Genomic DNA, 20396 nt, shown 5'->3' with positions numbered 1-20396 from the left:
TTCTCCTTGATAAAATGTCCGCCAAGCAGTGACGATAGCTGTGATTGATCCTCACTCATGACCACCGTTGATATACTGCCATCCTCTGCGTACGAAAGACATCAGTATCAAGCCCCACTGCACTCATTTGAGGAAGGTCGACAATCTCTCACAACGGCGTGATCTCCCCTTGTTCATCCATGAGTCGATTGAAAGGATGCACACCGTGTAGATGATATGGATCGCGAACGGTTCCGAACCAAGCGTATCTGCTATGAACCACGATATCGGTCAGCTCTAGGCTCGGTCCTGAGATAGCAACGATGAAGCGGCGAACACTCTTGTCGTCATGCAGTGAGGCGCGATGCGACCATGTTGTGGGGATTAGGCTGCTGAACCACTTACATCACCCAATAGGTCTCATCGAGCCATTTGGTAGTCTGGCCTGGAGGCGACACCACTTATCAGCTTTCTTAAACACCTGCTGCGAGCTTGTGTAGCTAGAAGAGACGAGCACATACCCATGAAATCGTGGACTTGCTGTTGATTTTTCGGCCCTGGAACATTTGGATCAAAGCTCTATAAACAGCCATCAACGCCGATGAGACACCTCGAAACCAGTGATATTGTGGGTTCCGCTACTTTCTTGAGAACCACTCACCTGCATCGCGAATTCGGTCAAGAAGATGGGTAGTCGGAATGTATCGTGGTACATCTCCATCTTGGCTACGAAGTCTTCGAAAGTGGTCGTGTAGATATGGACGGCGAGATAGTCGGGCATCGTCTCCCGTGGTATGAGAGTGAAGAAGTTCTGATATGGGTATCAGTGAGGAACACCGAAATCACCAACGTGAAGGTATGAGGGAGATGTGCGAAGCCTCTCCTCGTCGGTCAAGCGGAGTAGGTGATGGGGGAGCCTAATATCCATACACAAGTAAGAAATTAGAAATGAACCCACCTTGAGCCATCCGACACTCCCAGCGACTGCTGGCGAGATGAGTTGCTGATCTGGCTCCGTACGCAGGCTCGAGAGTTTGATCCATCTATCCGCGATCAGAGGTAGGTGTGACCTCAACTTTTGACGCACTGTCGTACTGGTATCCTCCATGACTCACGCTTGTGCAGCTGCTTCAGGTGTTCTCTGCGCTGCAACAGATGCGTCTCCATGATCTATAATATGAGTAAGTCCCTAGCACGCGTTGAGAATCTCCATACAAGATGAAAAGAGTGATTCCTCCGAGAAGACTCACCTGGCTCATTGAATCCTAGAAGATACTTGCATCCAGGTTGGAGATCGTTACCATCATACAACAGGTCCGGTGACCAACTACGATACATCATTGTGAATCAGTTCTGGCAGGAAACATGTCCCGTCAGAAAGATGGGGGAAACAAAATCACAAGCTCACATCATGGGTATGAACTCGGCATGGATTTGAAGGTCTGGGGACGTGTGAGGGAGAAGAGGTCCTTTCCAGTGTTTGCTCCAGTTCCAATGCCAGGAGAGTTTCTGAAACAGAACAGTTCAGGACAAGACAAGACAAGAAACGAAGTTGAATGTCAGTGAGCTTGTGGTCCTCACAGCGGTGTACCGTATAGGGTAGGAAAGAACAAGGGAGAAAGGCTCACAGAACCAGGTTGGAAGAATCTGGCGATAGGATCAGAAGTTCCTTCTTGGATTGGCCAGCTGATTCCGGCCTGCAGCGTCGACACGACTTGAGTCCGTGGACAAGCTCAACAATATAGTGGTCAGCTCACCTTTCCCTTGCTAGCTGGATTGGACATAGCGAAGACAGTCTCGTGATATCCAATCCGGTTAAAAGAGAGATGTCGAAGTGATCAAGGGGAGAGACGGGAAGCGAGATTGTTATCAAAGTGCCGGGTTGACTTGACATTTTGGTGTCCGATCAAGCACCTTGATTCAGCTCAAAACGACCCGGCGTTCCGCTTTTACCAAGGAAGCGAGATATTGTGAGATTGAAACTCTCCTCTCAGCTCATGCTCCGGGCCTGACGTCGAAGGTATCTCGAGCCCTTGCTTTCCTACAGCTTGTGTCATCACCACCCACCACCACCAAGCCATCCATCCTCATCTGACTGTTCCATCCGTCCGGCTGTGGTGGAGGTCCAGTTACGTAAATGAGCTGTTCTTGGTGCGGAGCCCCCACAGCACTGTTCAAAACAACCATGACGTGTCTTTCTCCCTTCGGGTACCTTATCAAACGAGAATGGCCACGACGGTGGTGTTCCTCGTGTCTCTGCGTCCGGTTACTACTACTACTGCTACTACTACTGTGACAGCACCGTAACAAGCTATAGTCCATCGTATAAGCATCATCCCCATCTGACCTTCCGAGAAACATTCATATCACGGCTCATCAGGTATTTGACGACGAGAGGACACTGCGACGACTCCAACTGCATTGCATCGAATCGAAAGTGCCATCATTGTACTGTTCCTCACTCGCCTCAACGGCCTCAGCGGGAGGATCATACAGATTTGGGACGTGTCTCTGGACCAATTTACGCAAACCGACCGTCACCATATAATACGCGTAACTCGGTCATCACAGCACGACAATCACCATACTGCGGACGAACGACAGTATAGACCCGTGTCTTGTCCATGATTTAAAGATCGTGTCTCGTAGGTCTTCCCTTGCGCAACTGCACTGCCGTCACTTACACCTATCAGAGTGGCGACCGTCTTTGTTGATTTTGGGATACTCTCTGACCTCTTACCGCAGAGAACGACGGGATGGTCTCTTCCACCTCTGCGTCTGATCCATCGTCCTCCACTCCATCCCTCCAATCCCCAACCTCGAGCACATCCGTCCTTTCTCAATCGTCCTCATCATCGAATCCGAATCCTCGGTCGCATCTCAATCTCCCCCCTCCACCTCCCGCGGATCGCGTACCTCCTTCGAAAGGTCGTTCACAAGCTCAACCGGCCAATAACCATCAAAAGTTCAAGTTGATTCGGAAAGGCAAGGAGGAAGATATCAAGAGCGGGGATGGCGATGTCGATGAGGATTGGACCTTGGAGGGAGGGACAAGCAATTCCAGTGTTCTGATGAATGGGAATGGATATGGGAACGGAATGAGGGATGGTCAAGTTGCGGTCAGAAGTCCATCTCCGGATTCAAGGACGTTGTTCGACTCACAACTGACAGAAGTGCCGACAACAAGATATGACGCAGCAAAGAAAGAGAAGAGATCTAAAGGGCGTGGGCTGGTCAAGAAAACATCTCGATTATTCAGTCGAGACAAATCTGGTGACAGAGAACGTGAAGGCGACCGTTCAGGATCAGCGACACCTGCAGGTTCTTCATCACTCGGGCCAGGAAATGGAAGCCGACAAGCTTCTTACTCTTCGGTCACCTCAAACGATTCGCAATCGACAACAAGCGGTTCCTTTCGCAATAATCTTCCTTCACTCAATCGTCCGTCATCCAATCAATCTCGCACTCATTCAGTGAGAGAACATGGATCGCATTCTCGGCGAGCTTCACAAGACTCTCAGAGCTCATGGCAAGCTCCTCCTCGTTCTGTCCGATCCGGCTCGTCTTCTTACGACTCGCCAAATGACATTGGTGTACCTATCCCTCCACGTCAAGGCTCACAGCTTGGTGCTTCTGTACCTGGTCTATCACGACATGCGCTTCCCCAACCCGGTCCACAGCAGAATCTTCCTGCAGGTCCGCGCAGTGTCGATACATTTCCCACTCGAATGTCGACTTGGTTCTCACATCTTCTCCCTTCATCCTCTACTGCCTCCATCACAGAAGGCACCGCATCTTCGTCATCAGCTGAATCAGCAAGCCAACTTCCCCCTTCCCCGATTCGTAAACCCCCTTCCGCAGCGGCATCTTTCCTTAGCGCTGCGAGACAACGAGCCGTTGATGGAGTACGACATCTACTAGATTCGGAAGCTCAGCCCGATAGATGTCCAGATGCGATCTGGGTCATGGGTGTCGAACATCCAGGCTGGAGACCGAGCACCCCGCTCAAATCCCCTCCGGCCAACGGGACGTCTTTCTTGCCAGATATGACGGACGATAGTACCTTAGAAGAACGAAGAGAATCAGGCTCCTCAGGTCGACCTTCTCCTCCCAGTAAACAAGATTCTACTGGGTCCCTCAGACCAGCAGCATGGCCACGGAAGCCGAAAGAGGTCCAATCGGCTTCGAATACCAATACATCGGCTTCGTCCCCTCCAGCAAAAAGTTTCTCCAATCTGTTCACGGCATCAACACTCTCACTGGCATTACCCTCGTCCGTCGCAGGAGGATCGCCCAGTAAGGAAGGAGATGGACGCAATGGCATCGAAAGTCCCAATAAGGCTAAGAAGGATAAGAAGGAGAAGGAGGTTCTAAAATGGCCGGATCATTGTGGGTTCGCAAAATTTTTCATGATATGCGGTCTTGCTGACGCGTCATGAACAGTCTATGAAGACTTCCGATCAAGGGTATGGTGTACTTACAGAGGGCAGTATGCCCCCATCTTAACCTTGCCGAGCTCTCTCCTTATCCCAAGTCCCGAAACATACTTCTCCGCGTTTGCCGTTCCTGCCGGCCTGTCCTCAAATCCACCTGCCGCTCAACCACCATTCGCCAGTCCGCTACCCTCCCGACCGTCCGCAGCTGGTTGGAGTTGGTCGAAATCTGCCGAAGAGCGAGGGTTGACCAGTGATGCGGGATGGGGTTGCATGCTGCGCACTGGACAAAGCATGCTCGCAAATGCTTTGATACACTTACGTCTAGGAAGAGGTGAGAAGCAGCGTCACCCATCTGGGTAAAGGAACTGAACTAATGTTGCTGTCAGATTGGAGGGTCCCATCACAAAAGCCCAATTGCAAACCGATTTCGAAGATTGAATTAGCGGAGCTGGAGAGCTACGCTGAATACGTCAAAATCATGACCTGGTTCTTGGACGATCCAAGCCCTCTCTGTCCTTTCAGCGTCCATCGTATGGCCCTGATAGGCAAGGAGTTGGGCAAAGAGGTTGGAGAATGGTTCGGTCCCAGTACAGCTGCTGGAGCATTGAAGTAGGTGGTCTCTCGTTGTCTCTCACCTATGGCTACTCATCTAATGATGACCTTCACAGAACACTGGCAAACTCGTTCGGGCTGGGGGGTCTTGCTGTCGCTACAGCCACAGACAGCATCATCTACAGGTCTGACGTATATGTGGCATCGAATCTACCCTCGGACGGCTGGGATGGTGAGGGCAGTGTACCCAAGCCTCGACGATCTTCCGCCGTGAAGAACTCGACGTGGGGCGACAAGGCGGTCTTGATCCTGGTTGGAATCAGGTTAGGTCTCGATGGGGTCAATCCGATATACTACGAGAGTGTCAAGGTGAGTCCAAATATTTGACATCCTCAAAGCACTTACGCACATCGTGGCTGACTCCCCTCTCAGGCCTTGTTCACATTCCCTCAGTCTGTCGGCATTGCCGGTGGGCGACCTTCTTCATCATACTATTTTGTTGGATCACAAGCCAATTCCTTGTTCTACCTTGACCCGCACCTGACTCGTTCAGCTGTACCACTGGAAGTCCCTCCTTCTCCTACTCCTGGCTCTGGCTACGACGGTCACGACGTCAGAGTCGACGCATCAGAAGGCGTAGAAGAGGAGGTGGTCTTGATCGACACACCTCAACCGAGTGCCGCAGTAAGTGCAGGGGCGAGTGGTCGTACTTCGCCACTTCAGATATCGTACACTTTCGATGTGGTCGATGTGGACGAGATGGAAAGTGGGAGTGATAGCGATGCTTCTCTGGCAGATTCACCTTCTGCTAGAGTTGGGAGGGGGACGATCAAGAAGGCGGAGAGTGCCGCGCAGAAAATCAGAGCGTCTGCAGGATCTCCGTCGCCTCGACCTGATGCGGCGCAATCTCCCGCGCGAGGGCGTCACCAAAGCCTCAACTCGCAGCGAATGGACAGCGCTTCTGAGATGCCAGAAACTCCGCATGCTCCAGCGGCTTCACGAGGTCAATCGCACAACTCCGACCCGTTTGACCTCAGTCTTTCACCAACTCCTCGAGCCTCGAATTCTTCCTCAACACAACGTCATTCACCTATACCAGTCAATCCAGAGACGCTTTGGTACGTGAAAGCGTATCCAGAGAATCAGCTTCGTACATTCCATTGTGAAAAGGTGAAGAAAATGCCCCTTTCAGGTCTGGATCCGAGTATGTTGTTGGGATTCCTGTGTAGGAATGAGAGTGATTTCGATGACTTCTGCGAGCGGGTTGCAAAGGTGAGCTTTTTGACGTCCTCTTGTGCCCGTCTTCTGCATAACCCGGCGACAACTGACCCGTGTCATTCTCCCAGCTTCCTCAGAAGATATTCACAGTACAAGACGAACCCCCGTCATGGGACGAAGATTACGATGCCGGACTGGAATCTGTCTCCGAACCTGATCTTTCCGCTTCATCATCGTCTCATGGTGGTCATAACGACAACGCTATGCCCACTCATCGAGATATTACCGTGCCTCCTCCAGATTCGCTAGCTGGATATGACGAAGAGGACGCACTGATATCGGCGAGTACGACAGTAGATGCTTTAAACATCGCTGGTGAGGTGAAGAAGTTGGGTTTGGAAGGTGAGGGGGAAGAGGATGATGATCCGTGGATAGGGACCACGCCTGCTAGTCAAAGACCTGTATTGGCGGAGCAGTCGAGTGCAAGTCCTGGAGGCGATATATCACCATCGCCGATCTCAGACGAGCCAGTGAGAAATGGTGAGGAACAAGGAGTAGATATGAGATCACCACAGAGTTTGCAGGGGAAATATCCTGCGGCTCCCTTACCACATCGATCGAGGACTGAAAGTTGGGTGGATCCGGGGAGAGGGGGCGAAGAAGCGCCGAATGGGGATAGTATGCTGTAGGGAGATCGCAAAAGTAGCCAGGCGGGCTGGAAAGCCCGCCAAGGAAGCTGCAGCGTGTGCGTAGATGGTTGAGCTCGGGGAATAACGACTAGGGAGTAGTACGCGAGCAGTTGGCTTTGCAAGAGAAGTGATCGCACATGGAGAAGAGTCGGGAGCCATTGGACGAGGAGGTATCTGGAGCATGGTAGATTATGTTTTCGTTCGTATCAATTGGTACAAGCGTGATGTGTATGATGTGGTAGTTGGATATACAAGTTGTTTAGAATCCGATGTAAAGCATTGTCTTGAGCATGGGCGCAGTGGCAGTGATTGTCTCTGACATTCGGTTGCTGCAAAAAATTTAAGTGCAGGGGCATAGTCATATCATGTAAAATCGATACAGCACCCGCAGCAGAGCATTATGGTGGGTGAAGTCTACGATTTTTTTGCTCGCACTTCTATACTACTCTTCTCTCCACCTACCGACCACAGCACCGCCTCAACAGACAGACATCAGACTTTCTCCTCGGCACCGAACACTTCTCCTCCTGCGTCTACGTAATCGTCTTCCAGAACGATCCTATCAAGCCACCATCCCGATCTCCCATTCCAGAACTGTGAGGTCGTGATGGCCCGAAGACCATTTCGGCATCCGTACAAAGCGATAGACGATGTGAGGTGGAGGTTGAGTAGGGTGAGACAGAAGATGAGGATGATGTAGCTTAGCGGCAGGAGGGCTTTTTTGAACGCATGAGGGGGCGGGGAGGGGGGGGAGAAAGGTTAGCGGCTGTTCTGAGCGAGTTGTGAGGACTGAGGAGGGGGCTGCGAGGCGAGGAAACATGGCAGTTTAGGATGAGTAGACGATTTAAACGTATAAGAACGATGATGAGGGCCAGCGGAATGGGGATCATAGAGCATCGTATGTTGATGAAAGTTAGGGGAGATATTCGAGAGTGCCGGACAAGGGTTGAGATAGGGTCAACCGAAGAAGAAGAAGAGTCGAACTTACCAATCTTGATCGCCAGATTAGCAGAATAGATATCCAGGATCAGACCCGCTTGTTGATCCCTTTGTGCTGAGATATCAGTGGACGATCAGCAATCCGACTCCCTCTCTCTCTTTAAAAGCCAGCTCTGAATTTTCGATTCCAGACGTTGCTCGTTGCTCGTGACTTGTTCCCGTGAACGAGATCAAGATCCCGATCTTGCTAATGAAAATTTCTTCTCCCGACTCGAATGAGATCGCTCACCTGCCCAACAACCCAATATCACCCACCCACATCCCAGCTCCACCCAAGTCTTACCCAATGCCACCCGATCACCATCCGTACGATCTACTGCTCCATTCGGAGCCTGCCGAGCGGGTCGAAGCGATAACGTTACGTTCCGATCTGCGGCTTCGAGGAGGGAGAACATGATCCACAAGAGGGTCAAGAAGGTGGGTGCGGATAGCGTTGAGAGTGAGCGTGACCCGGGTTTGGGCATCGGCCGGGATGATTGGCTGTTGACGATTTGGGCTGTAATAATTTACGAGCGAGTAGGGTCGGGGACATCGGTCAGTTCAGTGAGTCGAGGGTCATTCCCCAACGTGACAGGCAGGCAGACAGGAAGAGCGTGACAGAGGGAGAGAAAGGGAAAGGGACAGAAGGGAGTTCGTTCATGCGGTGACAAATTCCGGTTGATCCCGATTGACGACACTGTACAGTACTCGTACAGTATATCATCTGACTGACCGAGGAAGCAGGACATGACAAGTGCGAGTGTGACAGAACACAGATAGTTTCTCGTCGTCACTGCCCTTGCAGTTCCGCACAAGAAATGAAGCAACAGTGAAGCACAAGGCGGATCGCAGGGAATACTCACGCATCTCGATGATAGAGGCCGATAGGAGATGATCAAAGATCAATAAAGCAGAGACGAGCGTCGTCTTGAGCCCCATGCGGACAGAGTGGAACGTCGACATGGTCGTGAAGGGTTTCTTCAGGTGATAGGTGATGATCTGTTGCGTTTCGTTTCGTCTCGTCTCGTCGTGCCGTGTCTTCGTCCTTGCGGTGTTGTTCTGTATGTTGTTATCTCTCGATTGCAGAGTCTGGTGTCATCAGTTGGGTGATCGTAATGTGTTTGACCGTTCACGGTGCTGGTTGGATCGGAAGTCAGTCAGCCGATGAGATGAGTCGGGTGAGAAGGAGAAAGGAGATGTCAATCGTAGATCAAAGTCGCGCGTCTTTATATGTCAGAGGACCCGAACGTCCACACACCCACATAGCATCCCTCCTCTCTACCTCGTTTCATCTTTTCTCGGTCCGTCCGCAGGACAAAAGGGGGGAGGCAACGGGTCAAAGCGCACATAAACAGAGAGGAAGCACAGTATTTCCTCATCTTCCTTTCTCCCTACCTTCTTTCTCCCTCCTTCCTCTTCAGATAAAAGACAGTGACATGTACATGTGTCTTGGAGAGGTGTATCGTTCATGCATTCAGGGCAATAATATCATGAATGACGATGAACAATAATCAATAATATGTTGAAACAATGCGGATTTCCCTCCATTGTGAATTTGTCCGAGACATTCTGAGACGCGAAATCAACCGTTCATCTCATACATTCTCTTTTGTTTTGTGTTTTGTGTTTGTGTTTGAAATGAACAGTACGACTATCTTCCAACTCACAGCATGCCCAGTGGTTTGGCTGTATGTTAATGTGATATCACATTCCCACAGGATCTTACAGAGCTTTGATGTCCTCCTCTTGGATGCACGTCGATGAGGGCAATTGCAGTCTCCACTATACCAGCGGTGCATGCTCGCTCGGCCGTTTTCACTCGTCATCATTGCATCAACACTATGTCGTCACGGGTAAAGCAGATCGTCAAGAAATACAATCATTTGATAAGATCGAACAGTCACAGAACGGCCAAGTACAAAGTCACACGTTAAGCCTTCCCAACCTCGCCCTTCCGACCCGCGCACCTGAGAGAGCGCATCTACCTTCCACCTGCATTTATCGTGCCCGTCTGAAGAAGACTCGGACCATGATCGCTCCTACTCCCACACCCACGAAGAACAGATACGCCGGCAATTCCCTCACTCTTCTTGGTAGACCGTCGTCATTCTCGCCAGACCCAGACGCGCCGAATCCTAACAAGTCCAAGATCGAGACTTCTTTGACGATCCGGTTCACTTTCGTGGCCTCGTCACTGAAGTCGTCGGTTTTTGATAATGGATTCAGGGGTGAAACGTGATTTGCTTCTGACGATGGTGGCAAGGTAGAGACAGCTTCCAGCTTGTGTTCCAAGTCCTTGATCCTCTCCAGCAATTCCTCCATCTTCTCATCGACCCCTTCCCGCCCTTCCCGACTTTGCACGCTCTCTTCCCTTGTCGACCGCTCATCAAACACATTTTGCACCTTGCTCGGTCTCAGCGTGACTCTCCTCGCAGTGGTCCATCTTGATCCTTCCAGCTCTTGTTCTTGCCACGCTTTCGTCCCCTTCGCAGGATGCATGGATACTTCGCCTTCACCCTCACCCTCTTCTTCGTCATCCGCGGCGGACAGAGCGATAGACCTCACAGTTGGGTATCTTGGTCCGTTGTCTCCCGGCGTCGAGCGACTGAGTGTCGCGGAAGGGTTTGACCCAGAGATTACATGCTGAGACATATTAGACATATGAGGCGAATCACAGGCGGTCCTACCAGCGATGCTGTGTGCTTTCGAAGGAGTCCTTTCAGGCGAAGGTGTTAGGATGCCCAAGGCCGCAGTATTGTACTGGGCGGTACGTTCCGGGGTAGGGGTGATGGCGAACATGCTTTGGTCGTGACCTTCAGGACGTCGTGGTGTCGCTTGTCCGTAAACTTCTGTTGTCGATGTATGATCTGGAAAGGCGGATGTATATGGAGGAGGTGGTGTGAGACCGTCGGAAGAGCCTGTGCTTTGGGCAGAGGCCGAGGAGATAAGAGGTGGCGCCTTGATCGTTCCACCCCTTAGCTGATCCTTCTCCTCCTCTTGCTCTTCTACTTCGTTGCTCACGTGGTCAAGTGAAGCTTTCTCAACTCTTGGACTGGATTCCACGTCGGCCAAGGCCCCCTCTGACGAAACATCAGAGACCTTCCTCACTCTGCCAGCCTTCTCCTCCCACTTCTTCCATCTCTCTCCTACGCTCTCACCTGTCAATTGCGCCCTCAGTCCCTCCACAGCTTCCTGTCCCTCTCTCTCATCTCCACTTGCACTAGCATCGGTCTCAGAAGCCGAGCTTCTTGCATCCAGGGCGATCACCATCTTCTTCACGCCTGTGACACCCTGTTCGTCTTCCTCGGACACCTGCTCGTCTTCTTCCATCAGGATCGAACCCGCCCCAAATGAACCGTCCGCGTCGGCAGTGCTCGCTGTGATCAAGGGGAAAAAGTGTGAGTCATGTCGACCTTGAAGTGAGTTCCGTCTCAGTTTACGACCGATCGATTGAAGCAATGGTAGGAAAGGAGGTGGCCGAGTAGTATTGCTGATCACATGAAAGAGAAAGAGAACCAAAACAACCGGTCAGTCCGGCCCAGAACATGTCACAATTGTAGGTTTCACTCACCCCCAACCATCTGCGCTGCCTCGCATGAAATCCCTGCCCGAGACCCGTTGCTGTAACACCCAAGACTCGATGTCCTTCACCAGAGGAGCGGGCAAGGTCTGGCCGGTCCCATCTGGTCCTCCTGTGCGCAGTGTACTCGCGAGGTATTGGGCAAGTTCCGAAGGAGTCCATTGTTTTGGGTTGAGCTGGATGATAGCGTCAAATCATATTAGTAATGTCATAAGTTGGTGGACAAGCTCGCAGGTTCCATTAATCGCAAGAGTTGCAGATGTAGCTCACCGGCAGCTCAATCTCCTTGACTGTCTTCTTTCCCTGCGTTCCTAACAAGAAGTCGGGCAGTGTTCCACTCCTCCTCACACCGGGTCTCGAAGGACTATCCAAACTTCTCCTTCTCTCCTCTTTCTCCCTCTCTTTCTGCTCGTCGCTCTTCCCTCCCTGTCTATTCTTTGTCCCACCACCAGGACCATCGAGGACGTAATTCAGACTTCCCATACTCCTGCTGGAACGATGACCGCCGAGAGAAGAGATCGGTTGGACAGGACTGGAATTGGATCGAGTCAGGATCGAAGAGGAAGTACTGTGGATCAAGTATGGGTGATAGTTCGGTGTGATGACAGCGTGTTTTGGCTTGTGTTGCGGATGCGAAGGAGATGTGATGGGTGTGGAAGGAGAGGGCTGAATGGATGTGGGTGACATTATGGGTGAGGGAAGGGCTGATATTGGGAGATAGTCTGGCAGAGGGGATGTGGGAAGCGGTGAGAGATGCAGAGAAGGAGTAGTGTGAGATCTGATGAGCATGGTTGTCAGTCTCCGTCGTCGTTGTCACCTTTATGATGAAATGAAGGCGTCCAAGTTGGCGAAGGCGGTATGGTCAAGGAAGATGGATGTCACTCAACAACGAAAGAGGGCAGTATGTAACGATGAAGACGCTCAAGCCGAACAGAAGGAAGAAGACATCCCAAGACTCACAAATGTAGGATGATATCTCCTTCGCTGTTCACAGCAGATGGCTTCCTCCCCAAGACTCCACTTTGCCTTTCACACCCTATATGTGAAGAACGTCAGGAGATGAAACGGGGTTGCCACCGTTCAGTCTAGATCAGATCGACCACCTGAATAATCCCCCGGACCTGGACAGGGTAGCCAGTGCGTAGTCGTCCGCTCGATCAGGATCAGCCGTCGATGTTGATACCTCTCTACGCTGAGGATCCGGCAGCAGGTGGTACGGATGATTGCGCTCAAAGTGTTGATGCCAGAGGGTATGTCAAGTTCAAAGGTTGTTGGATGATGGACGAGACGAATCCGTGACTGACGCGCCTTTCTTCAGTTGTTTGTCTCAGGTTGGTATTTTGATTTTGCCACCCAGATCGACAAAAAGACCAAATGTGGCACTTTGGCACTTTGCCTCTACGATATTGCACATGTATGGTCAGATTACTAACTTATATGTCAATGGTATCGCTTGTACAACATGATCTGGAATCTAATCCACATGATCATTCCAGACTTCAACGTACTCCCTAACACATCTTGCCTGCGATCTCTTCTCCCAACTTCTTCACCTCCTTCTTCTTCCATTGTCTAGCCTTCTTCTCAATCGTCTCCTTAGCACCAAGCACCTCTAACATGGGCTTGACCGTTGATTCGTATCCTGGTGAAAGGTAGATCACTAATCCTAATGCAGCCAATAAGCGATGAGCTGAGAAAGAGTTTAATCAGTATGCAATTCAAGCGATGTGAGAACCAGAACGTTGTACTCACCGACATCCTCGTCGGTCTCCCTGCCTATTCCTTCGACTAGAGCACTAATCATCTCAACTTCCCAGTTCACCTCTGCTCTCCCATCTTCATCACCAGAACTGGTCTGCCTCCATATTCCCATGTTAAGACCAACTCCTGCTGCTGCCGTCCTCACTCCCACATCTGGGTGCAACAGACTCTCCACAAGCACAGAAATCATTTTCTCCTGAACGTCCGAATGGGAGTCATGTGCTAATATCAGATTCGCCAGTTCATGCGAAGCGAGGAGGTTCGTGGCGAAACGAAGGACAGTGATGAGGAATGGTTTGGGTGTCGAGTTTGATTTGGTCGTAAGAGTGGTCGACGCAAGTGAGAGGATGGTCGACACAGGGTTAGACGTGGAATTTGACTGAGCAGTAGGTGAGAGACGTAATGCAAGCAATGAAGCGATGGGCGGCTTGGTGAGCCCAACGCGCCACAAATCGATGATCGGGAACGATTCTTCCGCTTGGACCGAGTCGAGTAAGGATCCTGTAGCTCTAATCCACTTCTCGACCATTGTCTGAAGTTCCGCGTTACTGAGACTCTTCTTCCCTTCCAGATATGGCACCACCTCCTCTTGGGTGACCCGCAAATCCTGCTCCTTTCCTTTACCTCTGAGGAACCCTTCTAATTTACTGATCAATGCAGGAAACGCCGGTACGACGCTCGCGGTGATCGGTTGTTTCGGCAAAGATCCGATTGCGGGGAGGTAGACCTTCCTATGCGGATGTGTGGGAAAACACTCTTCTAAAAAATTCTCCACCTTGATTTCCAGTTCTCGCTTGGCTGCACCTTTCAGCTCGTCGACCCGCTTTCCATCCTTGAAGAACATGAACGTCGGGGTGGCATGTACGCCGTATCGAGAAGCTATTTCTCTTCCCTCTCCGATCCCTAGCTCGATTTCGACAAATCGCGCTCCCTTTGCCCCGTAAGTTGTAGCATGAGATGCGGAGATGGTTTCGTAGACCGGCTTGATCACACGACATGGAGGACAGCTAGGCGTGTTCGTAAAGTTGACGACGACTGCCGGATGTTGGATGAGGATGGACTGAAAATGGGCAGAAGACGACACCGCGATAAGGGGTGAAATCTCAGGATCGAGAGCTTTAGGGCCGCCGCTTGCACCAACGGCAGGAGTGGTGGTAGATGATTGGGCATTGCCCGCGGCTTGGGCGGCGACGGAATTGAGCAGAGTGGATGCGAGGGATGGGGTGGCCGCACCAGAAGCAGGAGGAGTGGGTAATCGACCTGGTCCAGGGATGGGTCGTTCGGAGGGAGCGGTTCGTCGGAACATCGCATCGATTTGGGGTTTCATTGCTTGTCCGAAAGGTGTCGACAGGAACTCGGCGGGGAGATCTATGGTGTGTTTCATCAGCTTTGACTGCTCACACCACCTCGCACCTCCTCAATGCTAGCGCAGAAGACCCTTGCAAACGCTGATGCCGGGCACAAAGGGATAAAGCAGGAATGGGACTGCGCGCCCATGTGTGATGATGGAAATACTCACCACTGATCCAACTTGGAATGTCCTGGCCTGTCAGAAACCCGACCAAATCCGCCGAGAAGTGATTGCAGTTGAATTCTATCAGATGATATTTCGTAGGCGTGTACATCTCTCCTAGACTCCGCAGATACTCATTGAGCGTGCTCTCGTCGATATGAGTTTCGCCAACGTCAATCATGTGTAAAGGCGGACCGTGATGAGTGGTTCCAGGGACTGATTCGAGGATACCTTGACCGTAGAAGATCTCACGACCGTACGCTACTACGGCTGTGTGCCTACGAGAAAGCAGTAAGCCATGTCAGCTTCAGCAAACAGAGATGGTCGAACCCAGGTGAAGCAGAAGTCAGGCCGAAAAGCTCCAATGCTAGCCAGAGTCGAGCTGGATTGGAGTGACAAACAATCCGCTAGATGACTCACCAGATCCCATCGATCTGTTTCCCAGTCAACATCAACGACATGCTCTTCGCCATCCCGTGCGAGAGGTCGTAGACGTATAGCTGAACTTTCGACATGCCTCTTTAGGTGAACGGACAAACTCGATATGCTAGTGGGAGAAAGGGGTTCTATAGGATCTTCCAATCTGTTCAGGAGGAAGCGAAAGTGTTGACAAATGAGATGCAAGGACGAGAGCCAGCTAGATGCTTTCTCTTCGTCCAACAGGAGGCTGAGGTGTCGCGTCTTCTGAAAGAAGGTAGTACCGAGTAGTTGCTCGATGACCTTCGGGCGCATTCTCGATTCGCCACCAGTCACGTGACATCCGGAAGGGAAATGCTCAAGCAGAGGAGGGTACCATCGCATTCAGCCCGTTGAAGCGATAGTCTACTTGAGACAGATGAGGTCAAGTCTTGTCCCACAGGGTTGGTTCGATGACACAGTGAGTTGTACATGGCAGTGACATGCTATCAAGAAGTACCGCCGGCTGCACCGTCGGAAAAAAACACAACGATTCCTTGCCCGTTACCGTGCCACGTTGTGTGTCTCAGGTATAGGAACATGCAGCTCTGTCGACCTTCCAGCGCAGATATGAGAGTCTCGACAGCTTTGATGATTTCGCTGGAATTGGAACATAGCTTCATAGGAGTCTCCATTGGTGCAAATGCCAAACGCCGAGTCGAACAGGCGACTTTGTCGACCTTTTCTGTCTTTGCTGCTCCCGCCGGCCGAGTGCTTCTCAGGAAATGTCCCCAGGAGTCCCAATACGCTAGACGGCTCTACTCCGAGGCAAGGCGCTTGTCCCACGCCGAATTTGAATCTCCAGGTAACTTGCGTTGGTTGATTGCTGAGGCGGCATCCGCTTTATCCCCTTTCTCTGAAGCTTTGCGGTATGTGTGGATGATTCCCTGGGATTGACCTCCACCTGAAAAAAGTCATACGTCATACTGCACCGTTGCCGCAACAGATGACTTGGCTTTTCCATCGCCTTCCGTCCACGACTAACGTACTGATTGTTTTCAGCACAAGCACACAGCCCGATTATATAGCTGCAATCTCACTCTTCCACTTTTGACTCTCATCATTCAATCACATCACATCGACCACAAGCATACAACAACCAAAATGTCAGGGAAATCAGTCTTCTTCACCGGCGCGACCGGTTACATCGGTGAGTGGCTTCGTCTCTACCCACCTGTGGACATCCGTCATCAGCATTTCACTGATCGTTCGTTTTTCTGTCTAGGCGGAACCGTCCTTCAATCACTCATCAACTCTGCCACTCCCCCTAGCAAGATAACCGCCCTCATCCGCGACTCTGCCAAATCCGACTTACTCACCTCCCTCTCCGCCGCCAAAGCCAAGGGCGTCAGCGTCGTCCCTCTTCTTGGATCACTCGAAGAGCTGGACAAGGTCCGAGAGGCGGCTTCTCAGGCGGATGTGGTGGTATCCACGGCCAACGCGGATGATCTCAAGGGGGTAAAGGCGATTTTGGAAGGGTTGAAGCAGAGGAAGGAGAAGACGGGCCATAGGGGACTGTTGATACATACTTCCGGGACAGGTGTCTTGATCGACGATTCGAAGGGTGATTATCCTAATGACAAGGTGCGTCGCTCTTCTCTATCACTCACCTATCATTGTCTGCCTCTCATCACATCTCATGACTCTTTGGCCACACTCATGAATTCGTGTCGATATGATGCTGACCCTGTCATACTACTCGAAGATCTACACCGATCTCAACCCAACTCCCGCCACACGAATTTCTCCCGCACTCCTCTCACTCGCCGACCTCTCACCCTCTGCGCCTCACCGAGAAGTCGACCTCGCCATCATCGCCGCCGACAAGGCCGGAGATGTCAAGTCCTACATCGTCCTTCCATCTACTATCTGGGGACCTGGCGAGGGCGAGGTGTACGAGAGTGGATTGTCGAACAGTTTCTCAGACCAGATTCCCACTTTGATCAAGGCTGCCTTGGACAGACGACGAGCAGGTGTGGTCGGTCAAGGTGAGCTGCAGGCATCTGTCGCTTTCACAGAGAGCGATGGAAGTCTTGACGACTTGAGGCTGACTATCTCTCTGTCATGTAGGAAAGAACATCTGGCCTCATGTCAAGATCACAGATCTCGGTAAACTCTACGCGTTGATCTACGAGAAGGCGACCGTCCCCTCCCCTACGATCGGTCACGGTCCATCCGGATACTATCTCGGTATCGCAGGCGAATACACCCTGTTCGGCGCAGCGTCGCGTATCGGTCAAGCCTTATCTACCAACAAGCTGTTGCCTGACGGAACTCAGACTACCCCTTCTACCTTCACCAAGGAGGAACTGGACAAGTACTATGGCGGATCCACGTATATGGGGACCAACTCCAGGGGCGTGGCGGATAGGAGTAAGAGCATAGGATGGAAACCGAAATATACGGATGATGAGGATATGTTCGCTCATATCGATCAGGAAGTGGTGAGGATCGAGAAGAAGTTTGGGAATACATGGGATTCCAAGGGGAAAGTCAATGTGTATTAAACGAAAACCAACAAAACATACTGTAGCGTGAGTAGACAGAGAGAAAGAAGCAAGTTGTGCATATGAACATCTATCTAGTCCCAGCGTTGTCAGTTGCATATCCGGTGAACGTGCTGTTGATGGGAGATTTGACTGAGAGACGTAGCAGGGGCTGATCACTGGCTAATCGTTTCTGGCATAAAATACGCAATGTCCCACCCAACTGATTTTAGCGCTTGACACACATGTATCACATATAATATCATCTTGATACATGCAAATCGGGATGACATCGAGGACACCCTAAACCACTTGACTACCCTCCATCCCTGCTCCACCGTCATCCATATCCATCTCATCAAACTGTTCCAAGAGTTCATCCATATCGATCTCTGGGAAGTCTTCTTCCTCCTCGTCATCCGCCTCGCTGCCTTCCGTCTGGGTATGTTCTTCTCCTCCCATATCCTCATCAACATCCATGCCTCCAGCTGTTCCAGAGGTAGGAGCAATAGTGACTCTTCTCTTTCCACCTTTGAGACCTGAACCAGACTTCTTTTCTCCCATACCCACATCTTCGTCAGCCACTCCTCCCGCTGCGTTCGCCGCTGTTGGGTCCTCCGCCTTGTAGAGATTGATCGCCGCCCTCATCTCCTTATCTTCCTCCAAATCTCGCAAGAACAACTCATAATCTCTCTCCACATTCTTTTGGTCCACACCACCTCGTCGACCCAACGCTCCTCTTCCAACAGTATTTCCACCTTCTTGTACATCTTCCGCTTCCTTCGCGATCGATTTGAGCTTCCAGTTTCTTGGTCGGGACTTTCTCCTCCTGTTCGGGTACGTCTTCTTCACCAAGATGACATCGGGGATCCGACCTTGGTCGAGGGCCTCAAAGGAATCATGGTTGAAATTCGTGTTGGTGAGATGATAGCCAAGAACAGTATCTCCGGGTTGAAGAATACCTCCAAGATGTGTTCGGGTGTGGTAAATACCATCATCACCCATTCCGTCGTCGTCCGTGTTGTTGCCAGAGGAACTGGCTCGAGTCACTTGAGCGTCGGCGAGAACGTACTTTCCTCGAACAGGACCAGAAGGCTCGATATCGAGGACGACGAATTCGACGAGATCAGCAACGGTGGTCAGGGACTCAAAAGGATTTCTCCAGTAAACAGGGGCGGTGACATCGGTTTGCTGCAGGGTCATGGGATCAAGGAGGTGGATGGTGTTGCCAACACGGGAACAGAGCACGAGTTGACTGCATTGGCGTCAGTCATATACGCATCACCTCGTCGCAGGCTAACTCACGAGATGTTACCCCATGATTTGGCTTGAGCCTTGGGCAAGCACACCAAGTCGTCCTTACAAACCGGGACGATCTCGACGGAGTAGGTGAACTTGTAGTTGGACGTGTTGGAGTGCGTGTCGGAGGAGATGAGCTGTTCGGAAGCTTTGATTCTGGTGTGATTTATAAGGTGTTAGTTTGATGTTGCTGCTGGATATTGTGTCGGTGACCCACCTAATGGGCACAACACCGGTCAAAAACTCGACCATCTTAATGGCCATGTTTCGTTCAGTGTAGAAGAAATCGAGACCGTCTCTCTTCTCCGTAATACTGATGGTATCTCTGTGGGGTCAAGCAACGTCAGCTTATCCGACGGTGCACAACGAGCAGAACGAGGAAGCTGGACTAAATGGAGCGGGAATAGACCACTCACTTGTGCGCATTATGTTTCAAGATCAACTGTTCCAACCACAAGAAAGTCCTCTTGTGCGTCACCTTCTGCCTGACCTGGACGCTCGCCTTCCACGTATTCTTCGCTGCTAACCTCGTGCAAGCCGGACATTGTCCGGTATGGACGACAAGGAGAAGCTCAAAGGTCTGTTGGAGGACGGTGTGGGCCAATACTTCTTTTTGGATTGTGATTTTGATTTTGATACGTCTCGAATGGGGCTCGGTCCAGATGAAAGAGGCGTCGATCAGTCGCACTTTCATAAGTGGTCTGGCGATTTTCTTGAGACAGATGGCTAGGGTGCAGATCAGCATTGTGACAGGGACAACAAGGGCCCGTCAGGTTGTATGATGGAACATGGAGTGATGGCGTGAAAGAGTTTCTCGTGTCGTCTCAGTGGCAAAGATCCGAAGTGACAAGGATCAACGAGACAGACCATGACCACTCACCTAACAGTTCTCTAGACTCAGGCTGAACAGTCACCCATGAGTTGGGAGGCGACAAGAACCTCTCGCATCCTCTACAGAAATTGAGAGCTGCTTCCTTCGGAATACCTTCCGTGATGTCTACCGTGTTTCTCAGACATCCGACACCTGTCAAAAGGAAGCCAGAAGTTAGCTCGCCAGATCTTCCCCTTAATAGAAGACATGCGAATAAGCCCAAACGGCAGGAACCGACGGGCCAGCTGCACCTGAGATGACCCATGATACGACTCGTTCACTCACATAGACCAGCACCGTTCGCACTGCTGATGACTGTCCCACAGTCTGCACAGAGGATATAACTCTCTTGCCCCTGGGCATCAGGCTGATAATCCATGGCTACCATCTTGCTATCGCTCCTGTTCTTCTGCGTTGTTGTGACGGATAGGCTAGAGATGACAGACGTCTGTCACGATTCATTATAGCTAGCTGAACTGCTGGCTGACAAAGGCTCGGGATCTGAAAATCGAGGTTGCGTTGAAATCTTTATCACGTGACGAGGGTGGGTGGCAAATTTATGTACTCCTTCTCTTTTG

General features: G+C 51.2%; 7 protein-coding genes across 7 annotated transcripts; 2 read left to right on the top strand and 5 right to left on the bottom strand.

Annotated features, from left to right (window-relative positions):
• Positions 1-51: 51 nt before the first annotated feature.
• IAR55_006190 (uncharacterized protein) lies at positions 52-1763 on the bottom strand (the record flags this gene model as incomplete). The annotated part of the gene is made up of 11 exons (XM_066949277.1): positions 52-85; positions 153-251; positions 385-424; positions 501-558; positions 641-790; positions 938-1022; positions 1095-1149; positions 1230-1306; positions 1388-1488; positions 1608-1676; positions 1737-1763. 11 exons carry the CDS (start codon positions 1761-1763, stop codon positions 52-54), a joined length of 795 nt encoding a protein of 264 aa, XP_066800285.1.
• Positions 1764-2735: 972 nt separating this feature from the next.
• IAR55_006189 (uncharacterized protein) lies at positions 2736-6874 on the top strand (the record flags this gene model as incomplete). The annotated part of the gene is made up of 6 exons (XM_066949276.1): positions 2736-4368; positions 4423-4746; positions 4802-5024; positions 5084-5336; positions 5400-6239; positions 6314-6874. The coding sequence occupies 6 exons, from the start codon at positions 2736-2738 to the stop codon at positions 6872-6874; spliced, it is 3834 nt and encodes a 1277-aa protein (XP_066800284.1).
• Positions 6875-7366: 492 nt separating this feature from the next.
• IAR55_006188 (uncharacterized protein) lies at positions 7367-8337 on the bottom strand (the record flags this gene model as incomplete). Its single annotated transcript, XM_066949275.1, has 3 exons — positions 7367-7590; positions 7863-7928; positions 8103-8337. 3 exons carry the CDS (start codon positions 8335-8337, stop codon positions 7367-7369), a joined length of 525 nt encoding a protein of 174 aa, XP_066800283.1.
• Positions 8338-9850: 1513 nt separating this feature from the next.
• Positions 9851-12119, bottom strand: IAR55_006187 (uncharacterized protein; the record flags this gene model as incomplete). Its single annotated transcript, XM_066949274.1, has 3 exons — positions 9851-11342; positions 11424-11608; positions 11703-12119. The coding sequence occupies 3 exons, from the start codon at positions 12117-12119 to the stop codon at positions 9851-9853; spliced, it is 2094 nt and encodes a 697-aa protein (XP_066800282.1).
• An 824-nt stretch (positions 12120-12943) lies between these two features.
• On the bottom strand, positions 12944-15221 carry IAR55_006186 (uncharacterized protein; the record flags this gene model as incomplete). The annotated part of the gene is made up of 4 exons (XM_066949273.1): positions 12944-13122; positions 13185-14561; positions 14713-14984; positions 15127-15221. The coding sequence occupies 4 exons, from the start codon at positions 15219-15221 to the stop codon at positions 12944-12946; spliced, it is 1923 nt and encodes a 640-aa protein (XP_066800281.1).
• A 1045-nt stretch (positions 15222-16266) lies between these two features.
• IAR55_006185 (uncharacterized protein) lies at positions 16267-17669 on the top strand (the record flags this gene model as incomplete). The annotated part of the gene is made up of 4 exons (XM_066949272.1): positions 16267-16312; positions 16388-16746; positions 16868-17150; positions 17233-17669. 4 exons carry the CDS (start codon positions 16267-16269, stop codon positions 17667-17669), a joined length of 1125 nt encoding a protein of 374 aa, XP_066800280.1.
• A 282-nt stretch (positions 17670-17951) lies between these two features.
• IAR55_006184 (uncharacterized protein) lies at positions 17952-20206 on the bottom strand (the record flags this gene model as incomplete). The annotated part of the gene is made up of 6 exons (XM_066949271.1): positions 17952-18903; positions 18954-19103; positions 19165-19272; positions 19364-19673; positions 19828-19971; positions 20104-20206. The coding sequence occupies 6 exons, from the start codon at positions 20204-20206 to the stop codon at positions 17952-17954; spliced, it is 1767 nt and encodes a 588-aa protein (XP_066800279.1).
• Positions 20207-20396: the final 190 nt, after the last annotated feature.

Source organism: Kwoniella newhampshirensis, chromosome 13 (genome assembly GCF_039105145.1).
Source record: "Kwoniella newhampshirensis strain CBS 13917 chromosome 13, whole genome shotgun sequence".
NCBI classification, from domain to species: Eukaryota; Fungi; Basidiomycota; class Tremellomycetes; order Tremellales; family Cryptococcaceae; genus Kwoniella; species Kwoniella newhampshirensis.
This window is presented reverse-complemented; position numbering and strand designations above follow the sequence as displayed.